General features: G+C 55.6%; 1 protein-coding gene across 6 annotated transcripts in view; it reads left to right on the top strand.

Moving 5' to 3' along the window:
* Positions 1–17,037, top strand: part of Myh14 (myosin heavy chain 14) — a 57,234-nt gene that overhangs the window by 31,732 nt on the left and 8,465 nt on the right. For 3 of the 6 annotated variants that reach the window (XM_060379843.1, XM_060379815.1, XM_060379824.1), the window contains 21 exons: positions 333–446; positions 1,510–1,697; positions 2,439–2,560; positions 2,978–3,047; positions 3,367–3,527; positions 4,121–4,229; positions 4,801–4,932; positions 5,481–5,687; positions 6,117–6,254; positions 6,538–6,661; positions 6,786–6,957; positions 7,801–8,013; positions 9,621–9,765; positions 9,963–10,169; positions 10,615–10,719; positions 10,806–10,958; positions 11,740–11,988; positions 13,037–13,249; positions 14,969–15,181; positions 15,792–15,953; positions 16,718–16,846. In XM_060379843.1, coding sequence (XP_060235826.1) covers positions 333–446; positions 1,510–1,697; positions 2,439–2,560; positions 2,978–3,047; positions 3,367–3,527; positions 4,121–4,229; positions 4,801–4,932; positions 5,481–5,687; positions 6,117–6,254; positions 6,538–6,661; positions 6,786–6,957; positions 7,801–8,013; positions 9,621–9,765; positions 9,963–10,169; positions 10,615–10,719; positions 10,806–10,958; positions 11,740–11,988; positions 13,037–13,249; positions 14,969–15,181; positions 15,792–15,953; positions 16,718–16,846 — 3,326 coding nt within the window. The remainder of the gene's footprint in view (positions 1–332; positions 447–1,509; positions 1,698–2,438; positions 2,561–2,977; positions 3,048–3,366; positions 3,528–4,120; positions 4,230–4,800; positions 4,933–5,480; positions 5,688–6,116; positions 6,255–6,537; positions 6,662–6,785; positions 6,958–7,800; positions 8,014–9,620; positions 9,766–9,962; positions 10,170–10,614; positions 10,720–10,805; positions 10,959–11,739; positions 11,989–13,036; positions 13,250–14,968; positions 15,182–15,791; positions 15,954–16,717; positions 16,847–17,037) is intronic. The other 3 variants (XM_021633898.2, XM_021633899.2, XM_060379839.1) reach the window with 1 other exon arrangement.

The raw sequence follows: 17,037 nt of genomic DNA on the forward strand, positions 1-17,037 counted from the left end.
TGCTCCCCTGCAGGGGAACTGGGGATGGCAAGTTAATTGTTGATCTTCCGGCATCTGGGGCAAAGAGGACTAGCTAAGAAACCAGATGCCAACTTGGTTCCTGAGGTGTCCCGCATTGTTTTCTTTGGTGCTAATTTCTCACAGGTGACCTCAGTGCACTGATGTTGGGGTGAACAGGACTTGAGAGGGTCATGGGCAACTTCTGAGTTCCTGCCTGCTTGCTCTGTGCTCACTAATGCTCTTTCTTTCTCTTCCTCTCACCTTTCCCTCCCATCTTCACACATCTCTCCCACCACTGCCATCTTCCCTACCCCTCATCTGACCCTCCCCAGAACAAGGGGGCCTCCAACAGTTCACTTTACTTGGCTCATTTCCATCGTCACCCCCTGGACCTGCAGGCCCTGGTGCTCCTCCGCCAGGGGGTGGGTCTCTCTGTGCACCCACGGGTGAGGCTTGCAGAACAGAGTGAGGGGGACTGTGGGGAGGGTCCTGGGTGGAAATGTCAGTCCTCCTCCCTCTGCATGAGGTCTCTCTCCCTGCTGAGCCTTGGTGGTTCTAGAGGCTTCTAGCCAGACCACATATTAAAAATACACAGAAGGGGCCAGCAGGATGGTTCAGCAGGCAAAGGGCATGTTGCCAAGCTGAGTCCAGGCTCTTAGACCCACATGGTGGAAAGAAAGAACCAATTCCCACAGCTGTCTTCTGACCTCCACAGATGCCTTACACACACACATGCACACACACAACACACACACTCATGCACAGAGAGAGAGAGAGAGAGAGAGATAACATTTTAAGAAAGGCATATCCTAGGCTGGAGTTCAAAAGATCCTGAGTTCAATTCCCAGCAACCACAAGGTGGCTCACCACCATCTATAATGAGATCTGGTGCTCTCTTCTGGCATGCAGGCATACATGCAGGCAGAACATTATATATGTAATAAAAAATAAATAAATCTTAAAAAAAAAGAAAAGCATTTCCTGAGCACCTAATGTACAAATAAGGAAATAAGCACAGAGAGGTTACACAGCCAGTAAGTGATAGAGTATAGATTTGAACCCAGAACCTTAGGCTGTAGGAATATAATCAGTGCTATCAGTTGTTTTGAAATGACTGACAGCATAGGAGCACCAGAGAGGGCTGAACTTGGGGAGGGTCAGCAGTGGCAGGTCACATGAGGACTCAGTGCCCGGTTCTGGCCCAGGGTCTCCAGTTTCTGAGCTATGTGACCTTGAGGTCAGTTAGTGAGTTTCTGGCTCTCTGTCTGCCTGTCAGCTGCACCGCACTCCCCAGCAGGCCAAGGAGCAATGCTCTGTATGACATGCCAAGTCCCATATACAGCAAGATGGGCCACGTAGCTGACTCCACTCCTTAAAGCTGACTGTGAGAAGCTGGGTGTGCTGGCTCAAGCCTGGATCCCAGCACCCCGGAGGCTGAGGCAGGAGGTTGGCACAAATGTGTGCTGGCTGACCTTGATCTCTCTTGTGCACCTCTTTGTCCCTCCGCAGTGGAGGGCATTGTGGGGCTGGAGCAGGTGAGCAGCCTTGGGGATGGGCCGCCAGGAGGCCGCCCCCGCCGTGGGATGTTCCGGACGGTGGGGCAGCTCTACAAGGAATCTCTCAGCCGCCTCATGGCCACACTCAGCAACACCAACCCTAGTTTTGTCCGCTGCATCGTCCCCAATCATGAGAAGAGGGTGAGTGGGAAGGGGCCGGTCAGCTTGGTGTGCTCTGTGCGTGGGTACCGTGGCTGCCTGGGCTCACCACGCCTGCGTCCACTGTGTGACAGACAGGACCTGGGACACAGCGGCAGAGAGGCAAGAAGAGGCTCTTCCAGCTGCTCCGGGGTCCTGCGAGGAGCAGATACAGGGGGAGCATGTACTTCTCATGCTTGCTGGTGGACAGGGCAGAGGGGTTCTTAGTAAAATACATGTTCAGCTGCCCAAAGTGAATGTTCAGGTGAATCTGAAGGGGTGGCAAGGGTCAGGTTGGAGTGTATCTAGCTGGGGAGTCACAGAAGGCTCCCTGGAGAGGAGGAGCCTGAGCTGTGCGGGCCTGAGCAGTTTTCCAAGCGTGGAGTAGCTTGTGCAAAGGCCCCGAGGCCAGTGGGAGCATGGTGAGAATAAGGAGTAGAAAAGGGCTGCTGGGATAGAGGTGGCACAGGCCTGTCAGTGCAGCACTAGGGACAACGAGAGAAAATCTGTCATGCTCAGGGCCAGCCTCACCTGCAGCACCAATTCAAAGAGATACTAATAACACATTAAATAAATAAAATAAAAAGTTAAACCAAAAGAAAAACGAGGGTCATGCTTGGGGATGAAGCTTCCCCCTGGAATCCCCCAGTGAGAGGCTGGGGGTAGGCAGTGGTCAGGCACTTGCCACAGTCCTGCCTGTGGCGCCCCTGGTGGCCGCCACTGACCCTGCGGTCCCCCCTGCAGGCTGGGAAGCTGGAGCCGCGCCTGGTGCTGGACCAGCTCCGCTGTAACGGGGTCCTCGAGGGTATCCGCATCTGCCGCCAGGGCTTCCCCAACCGCATACTCTTCCAGGAGTTCCGGCAGCGGTGAGCAAGGCCAGCCAAGGGCTGCGGGGCGCTGGGCACAACGGGAGCAAGTCCATACAAGTGCCATCGCAGCTTGGGGGCTCGCTCCAGGCTAGGTTACTGGTCTCGTTCCCTTCCGTACTGTGTGAGAGGAAAAGGAGAAAATGTGTAGACTGAAAGGGGCCGGGTGGGGGCGGGGTGCCAGCTGAACCTAGGCACTTCAGTGAGCCATCCTCTGGACCTACCCTCGAATTCGCGGTCTGCACAGTGAGTTCCAGGACAGCCAGGCTACATAAGAGATCTGTCTCAGAAACAACAAACAAACAAACATAAACTGACCCCAAACCCAGGGATGTGGTTAGCGTTCCTGATTTCCACCAAGCCTTGTTTAGACGGCCTCTCATGACATCTCCCCTCCATGCTTCCCTGTGGTTGCAGCTATGAGATCCTCACCCCAAACGCCATTCCCAAGGGCTTCATGGACGGCAAACAGGCCTGTGAAAAGATGGTATGTAGGGGCGGGGCTTCCTGCTCTGAGGCGGGTCCTGTTCAGTGGGTGGGGCCCACGGCTGGGCGAGGGGGCGGGGCCTGTAGAAAGAGGCGGTGCTAACAGCGTGGGCAGGGCCTTTGGTGCTGGGATGGGACCTGTGGAAAATGAGGTTTCGTGGGGCCTATGGAGTGGGGTGGAGCCCATAGCGTGGGAGTGGGGTCTGTGGCAGGTGTGGGATCTGGACAGGGATCCAGGTGATGGGGGAGGAACGGGAGGCCTCCCCATTGTCCTTCCTCACACAGCTTCCCTTCTTCATCTCCTCCCCTTCCCACCCTAGATCCAAGCCCTGGAGCTAGACCCCAACCTCTACCGTGTTGGCCAAAGCAAGATCTTCTTCCGGGCGGGAGTCCTGGCCCAGCTGGAGGAGGAGCGGGACCTGAAGGTCACGGACATCATAGTGTCTTTCCAGGCAGCGGCCCGGGGCTACCTGGCCCGCAGGTGAGGGAAGCCAGGCTGGGCTGAGGCAAACACTCAGAGCATGCCGCTGGAGTTCAGAAAGTTGGGGTCCAGCAGGACACATGACTTGGCCCGCAGCTGGAGGGTGACATGTCTTGGTGGAGGATGCCTTGGCGAAAGAGAATGAGAAGCTGGTCTGTGTAAGGGCCCCGTGGCGGGCACCTGGCCTGTCTCAGGATTCGGACCTGTAGAACAGTCTCTCCTCCCCTCAGAACAAGCAGCCCGTGGGAGGGGTGCCCCAACCCCAGACTGAGGGCTAGGGACCTTGCCTCGGGACCCTGGGAAACTGTGGAGAGCTTTGAGGGTGGACTGAGAAGAACAAGGGAGGCTGAGGCCTGGACGGAGCTAAGAGCAGGAGTGTGAGATTGGTTAAGTCTGCTGTGGTGCGGAGTCAGGTGAGCGGGCACAGACTCACCCAGCATGCTTGAGACCTGGGTTCCCTCCTCATGGATGTGCGCCTGTCATCCTGAACTGAGGAGGAGGTGGGACTGGGGGTTCACAGTCAACCTGAGCGTGTTACTGAGTCTAGCGTGGCTGCTCCCTGGCCAGCGCCCACTCCCGCCGTGTCCCCACAGGGCCTTCCAGCGCAGGCAGCAGCAGCAGAGTGCCCTGAGGGTGATGCAGCGGAACTGCGCCGCCTACCTCAAGCTGAGGAACTGGCAGTGGTGGAGACTGTTCATCAAGGTGAGCCAGGCTGGGCCCAGGCCTCCGCCTGCGGGGAGGATAGGTTGAGGCCTTGGCTCGGGCTAACGCTCCGTTCCAGAGTGCTTGCTCATCATGTACAAAGCCGTCATCCCAAAACTCAGGACGCAGGAGGATGGGGTGTTTTAGGTCATCACTGAATACATGAAGATTGACACCAGCCTGGGCTACATAAGCTTTTGTCTCAGGGGGAAAAAGGGTGGATAATAACATGGTTTGGCAGGTTAAGGGTGCTTACCACCTAGCCTGATGACGTGAGTTCAATACCTGAGACCCAAACTGTGGAAGGAGAGACCTGACTTGCACAAGTTGTCCTTTGACCTCCACACATTTGTGTGTAAGCATGTTCATACAGTAGATGTGGGAGGAGCTGAGCTATCCTGACTTACGTATGAGAGCCTGTCTCAAAACCACCAAACATGTAAAGACGACAACAAGCAAGCCAAAAGAAGAGTACAGGCCGCTTCAGAGGCGGCTGGATCTGGAACGTGAGGTGACAGGGCACCTGCGCGGGGTGGGCCCCCCTGCTTGAAGCAGCCGTGCCTTTCCCCAGGTGAAGCCCCTGCTGCAGGTGACGCGACAGGATGAGGTGCTGCAGGCGCGTGCCCAGGAGCTGCAGAAGGTTCAGGAGCTGCAGCAGCAGAGTGCGCGTGAAGTGGGAGAGCTGCAGAGCCGAGTGGCACAGGTGAGGGGCGGCAGCGTGCGGAGTGAGGCCCAGGGGCCCATGGTCTGTGTGGGTGTGGCCATGGTGCCAGGGCTGGAGCTTCTGGGGGGAGCCAGTGTGTGAAGGGTGCGACTGAGGGAGTGGGGCAGTGGGTGGGCATAAGGGCATGGTCAAGATGGTGAGGAGTGTGGCTGGGAGTGGGGCAGAATGTGAAGGGCAGAATGAAGAGAATGAGTAGGTGGTGTGAGTGTGTGTCAGGGGTGGGCCCTGGTGGGCAAGAGGTAGGGCTGCTGGGCAGGGCCTGTGTGATGGACAGGATTCCTATGGTGAGGGGCAGGGGCAGGGGCAGGGGCAGGGAGGGGTTCAGGGTTGGCTTGGGACCTTGAGACAGGGTGTGGGAGGTGAAGAGGGGGAGGGGTGGAATGGTGGAGCTATGGCAGAGCTGTGTGGATGAGGGGGCGGCGAGGCCAGGGCTCAAGGGACAGAATCTGGCTGTGTCCAGGCTGGACAGGCTTGATGGTGGTGGGCAGTCTGAATGGGGGCCCCTGACTGGTACCCGTCACCCACAGCTGGAGGAGGAGCGCTCGCGCCTGGCCGAGCAGCTGCGCGCAGAAGCCGAGCTGTGCTCCGAGGCCGAGGAGACCAGGGCGCGATTGGCCTCCCGGAAGCAGGAGCTGGAGCTGGTGGTGTCAGAGCTGGAGGCGCGAGTGGGCGAGGAGGAAGAGTGCAGCCGGCAGCTGCAGGGCGAGAAAAAGCGGCTGCAGCAGCACATCCAGGTGTGGCGACCCAGACACCCCGTCCACGCCACCCCAAACCTCAGCTCCGAGGCTCCAAAGCACAAAGACGCTATAGATGTCATTCAAGTGGTGGAGGAACTAGAAAGTGACAGCTTCAGGCACCCCTGGATCCAGCTATTGTCTGTCTCCACCTCGCCCCTACCCCGCAGGCCACCCTCCTGCAGCCATTCTCCCGCATGTGTGTGCACAGAGGGAACAAGAACACTGTTCTTTTTCTGCTGGGATGGAGGCTTTTACCCATCCTCGGGGTCTGCGGTGGTGTCTGGTATACACTAGGCACTCAATAAATGCTTGGTCAAGCCGATGAATGGAAAGGGGAGACAAGGAAAAGCTTGATGCTGGCTAGTGTCACCCTGGGTGTGGACCTGTGTGAAGCCACAGCCCCTGAGGCCCCCTCCCCCACTGCAGGAGCTGGAGACCCACCTGGAGGCCGAGGAGGGCGCTCGGCAGAAGCTGCAGCTGGAGAAGGTGACCACAGAGGCCAAGATGAAGAAGTTTGAGGAAGACCTGCTGCTCCTGGAGGACCAGAATGCCAAACTGAGCAAGGTGGGGCCTCTGGGCAGCAGTGTCCTGGGTGGGGGATAAACGGCAGGTGGGATCCCAGCTGGTGAGACATGGGTGGGAGGTGATGGCGAGGACGTGCCCGGTGGAGTGGCCTGTAGTGTTGTTCATAAGAGCAGCCATGACCCTGTGTGCGCGGTGGCTTCGTGCCATCGGGTGAGCCCTGTGAGGTGGGCTGGGCCCAGATTCAGGGATGGAGAGGAGGAGAGGGTGGAGGAGGGCTGGAAGGGCAGAGAAGCCAAGGGTCCTGATCCTCTTTTGTCCCCAGGAGCGGAGGCTGCTGGAGGAGCGCCTGGCAGAGTTCTCCTCGCAGGCAGCCGAAGAGGAAGAGAAAGTCAAGAGCCTCAATAAGCTGAGGCTCAAATATGAAGCCACGATCGCAGACATGGAGGGTGAGGGGCTGGGAGCCAGGGCGGGCTGCACGCACACTCAACACCTGCAGGCGGAGGGTCGGAATGAGGAGGTAGACAGTGTCAGGCCTGGGCCTGCAGCTCTCGCCTGTCCTGGTACCCGCAGACCGGCTGAAGAAGGAGGAGAAAGGCCGCCAGGAGCTGGAGAAGCTGAAGCGGCGCCTGGATGGGGAGAGCTCGGAGCTTCAGGAACAGATGGTGGAGCAGAAGCAGCGGGCAGAGGAGCTGCTTGCACAGCTGGGCCGCAAGGAGGAAGAGCTGCAGGCAGCCCTGGTCAGGTGAGCTACCCCAGGGCGGCTCTGCCCCCTGCCTCCGCCGAGACACAGCGAGGGGCCTCTAGTGGGAGGCGCCACGCACACTTACTGAGGCACTTCTGTATACAAGCCATGGTGCCTATTTGACATACATTAGCCATATTGCATGTGAGGACTACCAAGACACCTCGGCTTGGGGGACAGCTCCATTTCAGAGGTGTTAGAAGGTGAGGTGGAAGGACTGGAGATCTCTCGGTGGTTGAAAGCACTGAATGCGCCTGCAGGGTACCCAGCTGTGATTCCCAGCATCATGGAGGCTCACAACGATCTGTTACTATAGTTCCAAGGGAGCCAAGACTCTCTCCTGGCCTCCCTGGGCGTATATATGTGGCGTACATACCTACATGCAGGCAACACTCAGTCACATAAAATAAAAATGTGTCATTTTTTAAAAAAACTAAGGTGGAGAAATGATTTGAGGACCTCCACTTGTACATACACATAGAAGTTTTAAAATGGCCCAGCATGGTGGCACATGCTTGTCATCCCAGCACTTAGAATGTTGAGACAGGAGCATTGCCATGAGTTCAAGGCTAGCCTGAGCAGCTTAGAAAGATCCTGTCCTAGAAAACAACAACAAATCCCCAAAGAGGCTGGGGACATGGAGGGAGCCCAGTATCACCTAGGAGAACTGTGGGTAGCATTCTGTGCACACCCAGGAATATGAATAATTTGGGAATAGGAATCACATGAGCAGTGGCAGAGCGAGGACTTGAACCCAGGTCTGGTCTCTCCGGCCCCTGAACTTTACGCTCAGCTGTGCCTGCCTGGGTGCTGACCCCTCCTTGGTCCTTGTCACACCCCCAGGGTAGAGGAGGAGGGTGGTGCCCGTGCCCAGCTGCTCAAGTCCCTGCGAGAAGTGCAGGCTGGCCTGGCTGAGGCCCAGGAGGACCTGGAGTCTGAGCGGGCAGCCAGGGCCAAGGCAGAGAAGCAGCGCCGGGACCTGGGCGAGGAGCTGGAAGCCCTGCGTGGGGAGCTGGAGGACACCCTGGACTCCACCAATGCCCAGCAGGAACTTCGGTGAGGACATGGTGCTGGGTGGGGCACATCTGGGTGGAAATTCAAGCCACACAGGTGCCGCTCTGAGGTATGGGGGGTCAGACCAGACCTGGCCCTCAGGCCACCCCGGCCTTACAGAAGTTTTCTTTTCTTTTTCTTTTTCCTTTCTTTCCTTTCCTTTCCTTTTCCTTTTCCTTTTTTCCTTTTCCTTTTCCTTTCCGTCTTTCCTTTCCTTTCCTTTTGTCTGTTTGTTTGGTTTGGGTTTCTCTGCATAGCCCCGGCTGTCCTGGACTCACTCTGTAGACCAGGCTGGCCTTAAGCTCGCAGAGCTCCACCTGCCTCTGCCTCCCCAATGCCGGGATGAAGACATGGTCTACCACTGCCCATCAATACCAACTCTTAAGTGAAGTAGGGGGGCTGGAGAGATGGTTCAGTGGTTAAGAGCACTGGCTGCTCTTACAGAGGATCCGAGTTCAGTTCCCAGCTCCCACATAGCGGTTTACAACTTCCTGCCACTCCAGTTCCAGGAGATATGACACCCCCTTCTGGCCTTATAGGGCACTGCAGTCACATGCACATACCCACACACATACATGTAAGTAATAAAAAGATTTAAGGCAAGGCTATAGGAGAGACTCGCGAGTACACTGCTGAAGAGCGGCCTTTGAAGAAGGGTTGAGTGTGACTAGGAGTTCACACTTGATAAGAAACCCCCTTCCTCTTGTATTACTACTTGGTACCTTGGCAAATGTATTTGTTACACAACCAAATACCCGACAAGAGGTTACTTGAGAGGAAAGTGTAATCACTTGTTTTAAACTTTTAATTTAGGTTCCCTAATGCCTCTGCCTTCTTTCCAAGCTTCACCCCCACCCACAGCAGGAGAGGAAGGTTAGAAGGGACAGGGGCTATAGAACTCTTTAGACTTAGTTAGGACGGTTGAGTTCTTTGGAAAAACACCAAGCTCAGTCGTCGGGATATCTGGCAGTCCAGCAGAACAAGCAGCCTTTTTCTTTCTCCATTCATCTCCTCAAGGCCTTGTTTCTTTCTCTGGGCTCTGGTGTTTATACCCTCTCAGAGTCCTCAGAATTAAACTAACTACAGCTGGCAAAGACTGCTCCCCTCTCTGAGCCACACGAGGCGGTTATCAGCTGTGGATAAACTAAGGCAACCCCATATCCCACACTTGGGATTAAAACAAAAAAACTGTTTATATTACATAACTGAGTTTGTAGAGAAACCAAAACTTCCACCACAGGGAAGGTTTGTTTTAGCTCAGGATTCCATGGCAGAGAAGTGGCTTCCGTGGAGGCAGAAGTGTCTCCTGTCTGTCGTAGGGGAGCTCTAATCTTGACAGAGCCAGATGGACCTGGGAGGGAACCCAGGCTGTCTGTAACCCTCAGCCTCCGCGAGTCAGCTGAACCCCTTGTCCCAAAGCTTCGCCATCCTTTCAAAACAGCACCTCTGCCTGGGCACTGGAGTATGGGCCCACATGAGCCTGTGGGGGAGACCTCACATCCAGCCCCTCCCAGGAAGCACAAACTACGAGAAGGAAACCACATCTGGCTCTCCCACATCTCACAGTCCATAGGTCTCAATTCCTGTCCCCTTCTCCTCCCCCATCAAAGGTCCAAGAGGGAGCAGGAGGTGACGGAGCTGAAGAAGGCTTTGGAAGAGGAGGCCCGTGCTCATGAGGTAGCCATGCAGGAGCTGAGGCAGAGGCATGGCCAGGCTGTGGGGGAGCTGGCGGAGCAGCTGGAGCAAGCCCGGAGGGTAAGTAGCTAGCCACTGGCCACTCTCTAGGGTGTAGACTCTCACTGTGTTAATTGAGGAATTACTTAGTCGATGGGGTCCTTGGTGGAAAGGGACTATTGAACAAAACCAAGGAGATGAGGGAGTGGGCTACGTAGGGTGATGGGTGTGCAAAGGCTCAGAGATGGAGCCTCTGCGGGTCCATCTATTCCGTGCAGGGTAAAGGAGTGTGGGAGAAGACCCGACTAGCCCTGCAGGCCGAGGTGTCCGAGCTGAGGGCTGAGCTGAGCAGCCTGCAGACCTTGAGACAGGAAGGTGAGCAGAAGAGGCGGCGCCTGGAGTCCCAGCTACAGGAGGTCCAGGGCCGGGCCAGCGACACGGAGCAGGCACGGGCGGAGGCAGCTGAGAAGCTGCAGAGAGCCCAGGTAGGCGGGGTGTGTGTGCCATGTGACTGTTCCTGCGGGGACTGTGAATAGTGGCACTCTAAATAGGGCAGGAAGGAAAGACTAAAAACGACTCACCCCAGACCAGCTTAGCTCACGTACGTCTAGGTTCTGAGACAAGGTTTCTCTGTGTAGCCCTGGCTGTCCTGGAACTTGCTCTGTAGACCCTGTGGGTGACATGGCTGTGGCTCCCTCTTCAGATCAGTCTGAGCACAGCTGTATAATTTCCCTGTGGACACAGGGGCCAGAAATCCCTCTCCTCCGTGAACACCTAACACTTGGCTCTGTGTCTATACTGCGTTAGACCCTAGGACAGCCACCTCACTGGCTTCCCGCCCATGGGTGCAGCTGGGATTTGGGACAGAAGCACCAACAAAACCCACCATGTTGAACTACCCCGGCTGGCTTCATTACCTCCTTTCCACAGGCTGAACTTGAGAGCGTGTCCACAGCACTGAGCGAGGCTGAGTCCAAGGCCATCAGGCTCGGCAAGGAGCTGAGCAGTGCGGAGTCCCAGCTGCACGACACCCAGGTGACCCCGCTCGCCCCTCCTCACCCCTCCCCACCCTCTACTCTGCTGCCGAGTCTGCCTCACCCCGTCATCCCTTCCACCCACAGGAGCTGCTGCAGGAGGAGACCAGGGCAAAGCTGGCCTTGGGGTCGCGTGTGCGTGCCCTCGAGGCCGAGGCTGCGGGGCTTCGGGAGCAGATGGAGGAGGAGGTGGTCGCCAGGGAGCGGGCTGGCCGTGAGCTGCAGACCGCACAGGCCCAGGTGGGCAGTAAAGACACGCACCAGGGACCATGGCCCCCATGCCACTGTGCCCAGTGTCCTGGCTCATGCTAGGCCTCGGGGCCGCTTTCACCTGCCACCCTTGCTGTGTTCTTGCCGCCATGCTGACCTCCCTACCCTAATAGTACACTCTGGCCTTGTGAGTCACCAACCCTACCCTTCTGAAGCTTCTGCTCTGTCCCTAGGTGGCGCAAGGACTCTGCCCATCCTCGCTCAGAGCTAGTTATGGCTCCCCAGTACCCTGGACAGAGCCTCCACCTGTGGTTCCCAGTAATGTCTGTGAACCTTTGTTCTTCCCTCCCTTGTAGTGGGTTGCTTGTCTCCTCCACCCTCCGTTTTACTCCTTGCCAAGTTCTGGCCACCTTGGGCTGTGACTGCTCTACTCATTTGTCTTCCCACCAGATTATGAGTCCTTTCAAATAAGTGATCCTAATGTGTGTGGGAAGCCTTAAGAAATGCCAGCAGGATGAATGAGCAGGCTCCTGTGTGTGCCTCAAAACCCATCTTCAAAACCCTCGTCTGTGGAGACTCTTCCCCATCCTGTGGACTCCCTCAGATTGTGTTTCTTTTCTTCAGCCTTTGTCACCTGGCCTTGGTCTTGAGATCCAAGGGCGAGTCCCTTTTGGACTGAGCGCTGGGTTAGGCTGGGTTGATAGTCCTCAGGGTCTCAGCTGCTATGAGGCCATCTCTAGGCGTCAGGGTGCCAGGAGCCCACACCACACTCACTTGTAGCCATGGCCCCATGCTCTTCTCCTCCATACAGCTCTCTGAATGGCGGCGACGGCAAGAGGAAGAGGCTACGGCGCTGGAGGCTGGCGAGGAGGCTCGCCGCCGTGCAGCCCGGGAGGCAGAGGCCCTGGCCCAGCGCCTGGCAGAAAAGACAGAGGCTGTAGAGAGGCTGGAGCGAGCCCGGCGGCGGCTGCAGCAAGAGCTAGACGATGCCACTGTGGACCTGGGGCAGCAGAAACAGCTCCTGAGCACACTGGAGAAGAAGCAGCGCAAGTTTGACCAGGTAAGTGCCTCCATTTACCCGGCTGGCCACCCTAAGTAACCAGAAACCCATTTCAATATTTGGGAGAAGCTTGCTGGGGAAGAGGAGACTTTTGAGATGAGTTTTGAAGTATGTGTAGGAGTGTGGTGTCACAGCCAGATAGGTAGGTGGTGCCTCTGCCAAAACATCTGTAAGGCAGGCCTCCCGGGTGCCCAGCGTGTGCCTGTCACCCAGGGTCACCCTGTGGCTTGAGTGTCCCAGTCTGAATGATGAGACATCCTCTCTCGTACTCCCGAGGCTGCTTACATCCTGCCTCTCCTGTCCTGTGTGTTGCTACTCCTATCTCAGCCTCAGTTTACTCATCTAGAAAATAGAAATCATATCAAGTATTCCACAGCCTGAGGAGTAAAATGGTCATTGCAGATGTCAAAGGTTCATGTGCCTGTCAGCTGTCTGTTACTGTGGCAAGTACTGGAGGAACTGGCTTATGAAGTGAAAAGGTTATTTTGGCTCACGGGTTTGAGGGTTTGGTTCATGACCATTGGTTGGTTGCTTCTGAGTCTGTGGTGAGTCAGAACTTCATGGCAGGCAGCCCGTGGGAGGCATAAACAGAAGTAACGCAGAGTTTCTTTCCACCGTCCCTGCTTAAAGCCCACCAGATATGGACGGAAGTTCCCAGGCCCCACAGTCTGTGTAATGAAGGTCGTGTGTCTCTCTAGGTGATTAAAACATTTTCAGAGGGCTGGGGAGGTAGCTCTGTGGCTAAAGTGAAAGCTGCAGTTCTGATACTTCAGCGTCCATTAACTGCTGGGTGGATGTGGTGGCCATCCCTAGGGCAAGCTGGCTAGCTGTCTCTCCTCCTGTCTATTTCTTGTCTCTCTTTGTGCATCTCCATTTCTAGCTCTCACTCCCTCTCTCCCTCACTGTCTGTCTGTCTGTCTCTCCCCCTGTCTGTCTGCCTCTCTCTATTTCTGTCTCTGTCTCTTTCTAGTACCTCCCTCCTTCCTCTCCTCCTCCCTTCTCTACCCTCCTTCCAGTCAACCATCTTCCCCTACATCTTTCCCCGCAGCTCCTGGCAGAGGAGAAGGCTGCCGTGCTGCGGGCTGTGGAGGACCGAGAACGGGTGGAGGCCGAAGGCCGGGAGCGAGAGGCCCGGGCCCTGTCGCTGACACGGGCCCTGGAGGAGGAGCAGGAGGCTCGGGAGGAGCTGGAGAGACAGAACCGTGCGCTGCGGGCTGAGCTGGAGGCACTGCTGAGCAGCAAGGATGACGTGGGCAAGAATGTAAGCGGGCCGTGGGCACAGGGGTGGGTGTTTGGGAACGCACACGTGCGCTCACACCGCAGACGTTGTAGTCACGTGTCCACATAGCCAAGAGCTCTGCTCACCGAATGCCAAACGGGCATTCTACACACACTTGCATGGTACAAACAGAATCCGCTGTCACACGCACAGTTGTTTTGGTTTTTTGTTTGTTTGCTTTGTTTTGTTTTTTGAGACAGGGTCTCACTGTGTAGCCCTGGCTGTCCTGGAACTCATTTTGTAGACCAGGCTGGCCTCAAACTCAGAAATTTTTGCTTCCCAAGTGCTGGGACTAAAGACATGCTTTACCATGACCAGCTTCCCAGATGGTTGTGAGCCACCTTATGGGTGCCAGGAATTAAACCTAGGTCCTCTAGATGAGCAGCCAGTGTGCTCAGCCAGTGTGCTCAGCCATTAAGGCATCTCTCCAGCCTGGAGTGCATGGTTTTGTGACAGACTGTATCCATAGCTAAGCCACATCCCAGTGCTGCAGGTTCAACACACCTGTTAGGGTTTTTAAATTTTTACTACCAAAAACGGGGGTAGGGCTGGAGAGATGGCTCAGTGGTTAAGAGCAGTGGCTGTTCTTCCATAGGACCCAGGTTTAATTCCCAGCACCCACATGGCCGTCTGTAACTCCAGTTCCAGGGGACCCCACACCCTCACATAGATATATATGTAGGCAAACACCAATGCACAAAAAATGAAAACAAATAAATCTTTTTTTTAAGTGTTTTGTTTTTTTTTTTTTTTTTAGAGCTGGAGAGATGGTTCAGTTGTTAGGAGCACTGGCTGCTCATCCAGAGGTCCTGAGTTCAATTCCTAGCAACTACATGGTGGCTCATAACCATCTATAGTGAGATCTGATGCCCTTTTCTGCCTGATGCTCTCTGCCATGCAAATAGAGCTCTTATATCCATAACGAATAAATCTTTTTTACAATGTGGTTTTCATTTTAAATTTGAAACTTTTGGATTAGGGGTTCCTACCTGCGTCACGCATACAGGTGGCTCTGAATCTGCTGCCGCTGTGACACCCCAGCAAGAGCAGTGTGAGGGGAAAAGGGATTTACTCGGCTTACAATTCCAAGTTCTAATCCGCCATTGGAGGGTGTCAAGGCAGGAGTGTGAGAAGCCGCTGGTCACACTCACAGTCAACAGCAGAAAATGAATGTATGCACCCTTTCAAGACAGTCCAGGCCTAGGACGTGGGGCCGCCCACCGTGGATGACGTCCTTCCCCATCACTAACACAATTAAGACATTTCTCACAGCCCAACTTGATTTAGACAGCCCTGACTAGACAGTCTGAGGCTTCCTTCCCAAGTGGTTCTAGTTTGTATCATGTTAACAGTTAAAACCAAGGCAGACAGAGCTCTGAGTTTGAGGCCAGCCTGGTCTACCAAGTGGGTCCCAGGATATTAGACAGGATATTAAAAACAAAAACAAAAAACCTGTCTTGAAAACCCAAACCAAACCAAAACCAAAAATCAAAATAACAATTAACCATCACATACAGGTTTTCAGACAATTTAGAATGATCTGAGCACCTGGTGCTCAGGAAACAGTGTGAAGGAGGGAATGAACTCGATTAGGCCCCTCTGCCAGCTGCCACCCCACTCTCCATCATAGCCTCCTCCGCTCTGTTCAAGACACCGTGGTAATCCTGGCCCGGGCCTCAGACTCGCTCCCCTTCCCACCAGGTGCACGAGCTGGAGAGAGCCCGCAGGGCGGCCGAGCAGGCCGCCAGTGACCTTCGGACACAGGTGACAGAACTGGAGGACGAGCTGACTGCCACAGAGGATGCCAAGCTGCGTCTGGAGGTCACGGTGCAGGCACTGAAGGCTCAGCACGAGCGAGACCTGCAGGGCCGAGACGATGCTGGTGAGGAGAGGCGGAGGCAGCTGGCCAAGCAGGTACTGTGTGGCCCACCCTGGTGAACTTGTGAAGAAAGGGAGGTCCCCTCTGTGAGCATTTCCGCTGAGGTCGGGGTCCTCTTGTTGTCCAGCTCCACCTGGACGGACAGCCGTCTTCCTGCGCTGCCAGGAGGCAGGCACATACATGTGTGGCAGGCACATTAGCGTTCCAGACAGACACCATCCACCGAGTGCCGTGTGGTGGCACCTGCCTTTTGCCCCTCACTCTCAGCCTAAGCGATGTGCAGGTGTCCCTAGACTTTTCCCTAGGAGCCTTAGGACTTCTACAGCAGCGAGGGTGAATCTGGGCTGCCCATGTTGCCAACAACTCCATGAAGAGCCTCCTCTCCCTCAGCCAGTACTTACTGCTGTGTGGCCTCAGGGAGGGGAGCTTGTGAATCTTAGAGTGTCTTTTGTTTCATGTGTTCCTGTGATTTTCCTAAGCCTCCCCATTTCCCTCCAGGAGGGAATGCTTCATTCCAAAGGAAATAGGTACAGGGCAGGCCGGAAGGGTGTAGGGACCAAAAAGGGCAAGGTAGGATGAGCCACAGAGGAACAGGTACTTGGAGGGAATCTGGGTGCCATGACCTCTGCTACCCACCCACCCTAGCTGAGAGATGCCGAGGTGGAGCGCGATGAGGAACGGAAGCAGAGGGCACTGGCTATGGCTGCCCGCAAGAAGCTGGAGTCTGAACTGGAGGAGCTGAAGGCCCAGACATCTGCTGCCGGGCAGGGCAAGGAAGAGGCAGTGAAGCAGCTGAAAAAGATGCAGGTAAGGAGGGGTCCTGGGTGGGGGGACCAGGTACCCAGGGTCGAGGTTTGTCCCTCTCGCCGTCACCACCAGCAGAAGCTGGATTCCCTAGCAGCCTCTCAAAAGCAGGCCTCTGATATGTCTTTTTTTTTTTTCTTTGCACTTCATTCATTTTAGATGCTGGACTTTGAAATTTTAGTTCATTATGTAATTAGGTAATAAATTTCGTGCCGCTGAGGATGGAACCTAGGGCCTTGAATCATGCTCTCTGGGGGACTCCAAGAAGGGCCTTTACCACCAAGCCACACTCGCAGCCCCTCACTGGAGGATCTTAGGCTGCGGCTCTATCATTGAGCCACACACCCCGAGCCCATACTAGGATAATTTAAATGACAGATGCCTGTGGTATATTCCTATAGGGCAGCCATCAAAAGGGCCACTTCAAGCACCCAGAGACAGGATCTCTTGTTTAACCCCCTCATCAGGCATGTGATAGTAATAATGACTGTTTGACCACTGCAGCCCATCTTCTTCCTCACTGGCATCCCCTTGGGCGAAAGAAACTTGTGTTGGCCTCTCCTCGCCCTCCCAGGCTATGGCCACATAGCCACCGGCTAAATCGTCTGTCACTTTAAGAAGTTAACTAAGGCTTAGGGAAGAGGTGGAGTTGGCCCAGGGCACACAGGCTCTGCTGCCTTGCTTGCCCTGGCCAAAGCTTGTCTGCAATGAGCAGCCTCCAGGGTGGGGGTTCTGGAAGCAGCTCAACTAAGCCTGCACCTACACAGGCCCAGATGAAGGAGCTGTGGCGAGAGGTGGAGGAGACGCGCAGCTCCCGGGAGGAGATCTTTACCCTTAACAAAGAAAGCGAGAAAAGGCTCAAGGGGCTGGAAGCAGAGGTGCTGAGGCTGCAGGAGGTGAGACTGGTGTGGGCGGTGCCTAGTGGGAGGTCTCGGCGTGGGCGTGGCTTAACGGGATGTTCGGGGGGAATGGGCGGGGCCTTGGGAGGAGAGACTTCGGAAGTGGCTCCCTGTGCCTTCTGCGGGAATCTTGTTTTGGGGGCTGTTGGGAGCCAGCGTGGGAGCAACCAGGCAGGGTCAGTTCTGGA

Source organism: Meriones unguiculatus, chromosome 1 (genome assembly GCF_030254825.1).
Source record: "Meriones unguiculatus strain TT.TT164.6M chromosome 1, Bangor_MerUng_6.1, whole genome shotgun sequence".
NCBI lineage: Eukaryota > Metazoa > Chordata > Mammalia > Rodentia > Muridae > Meriones > Meriones unguiculatus.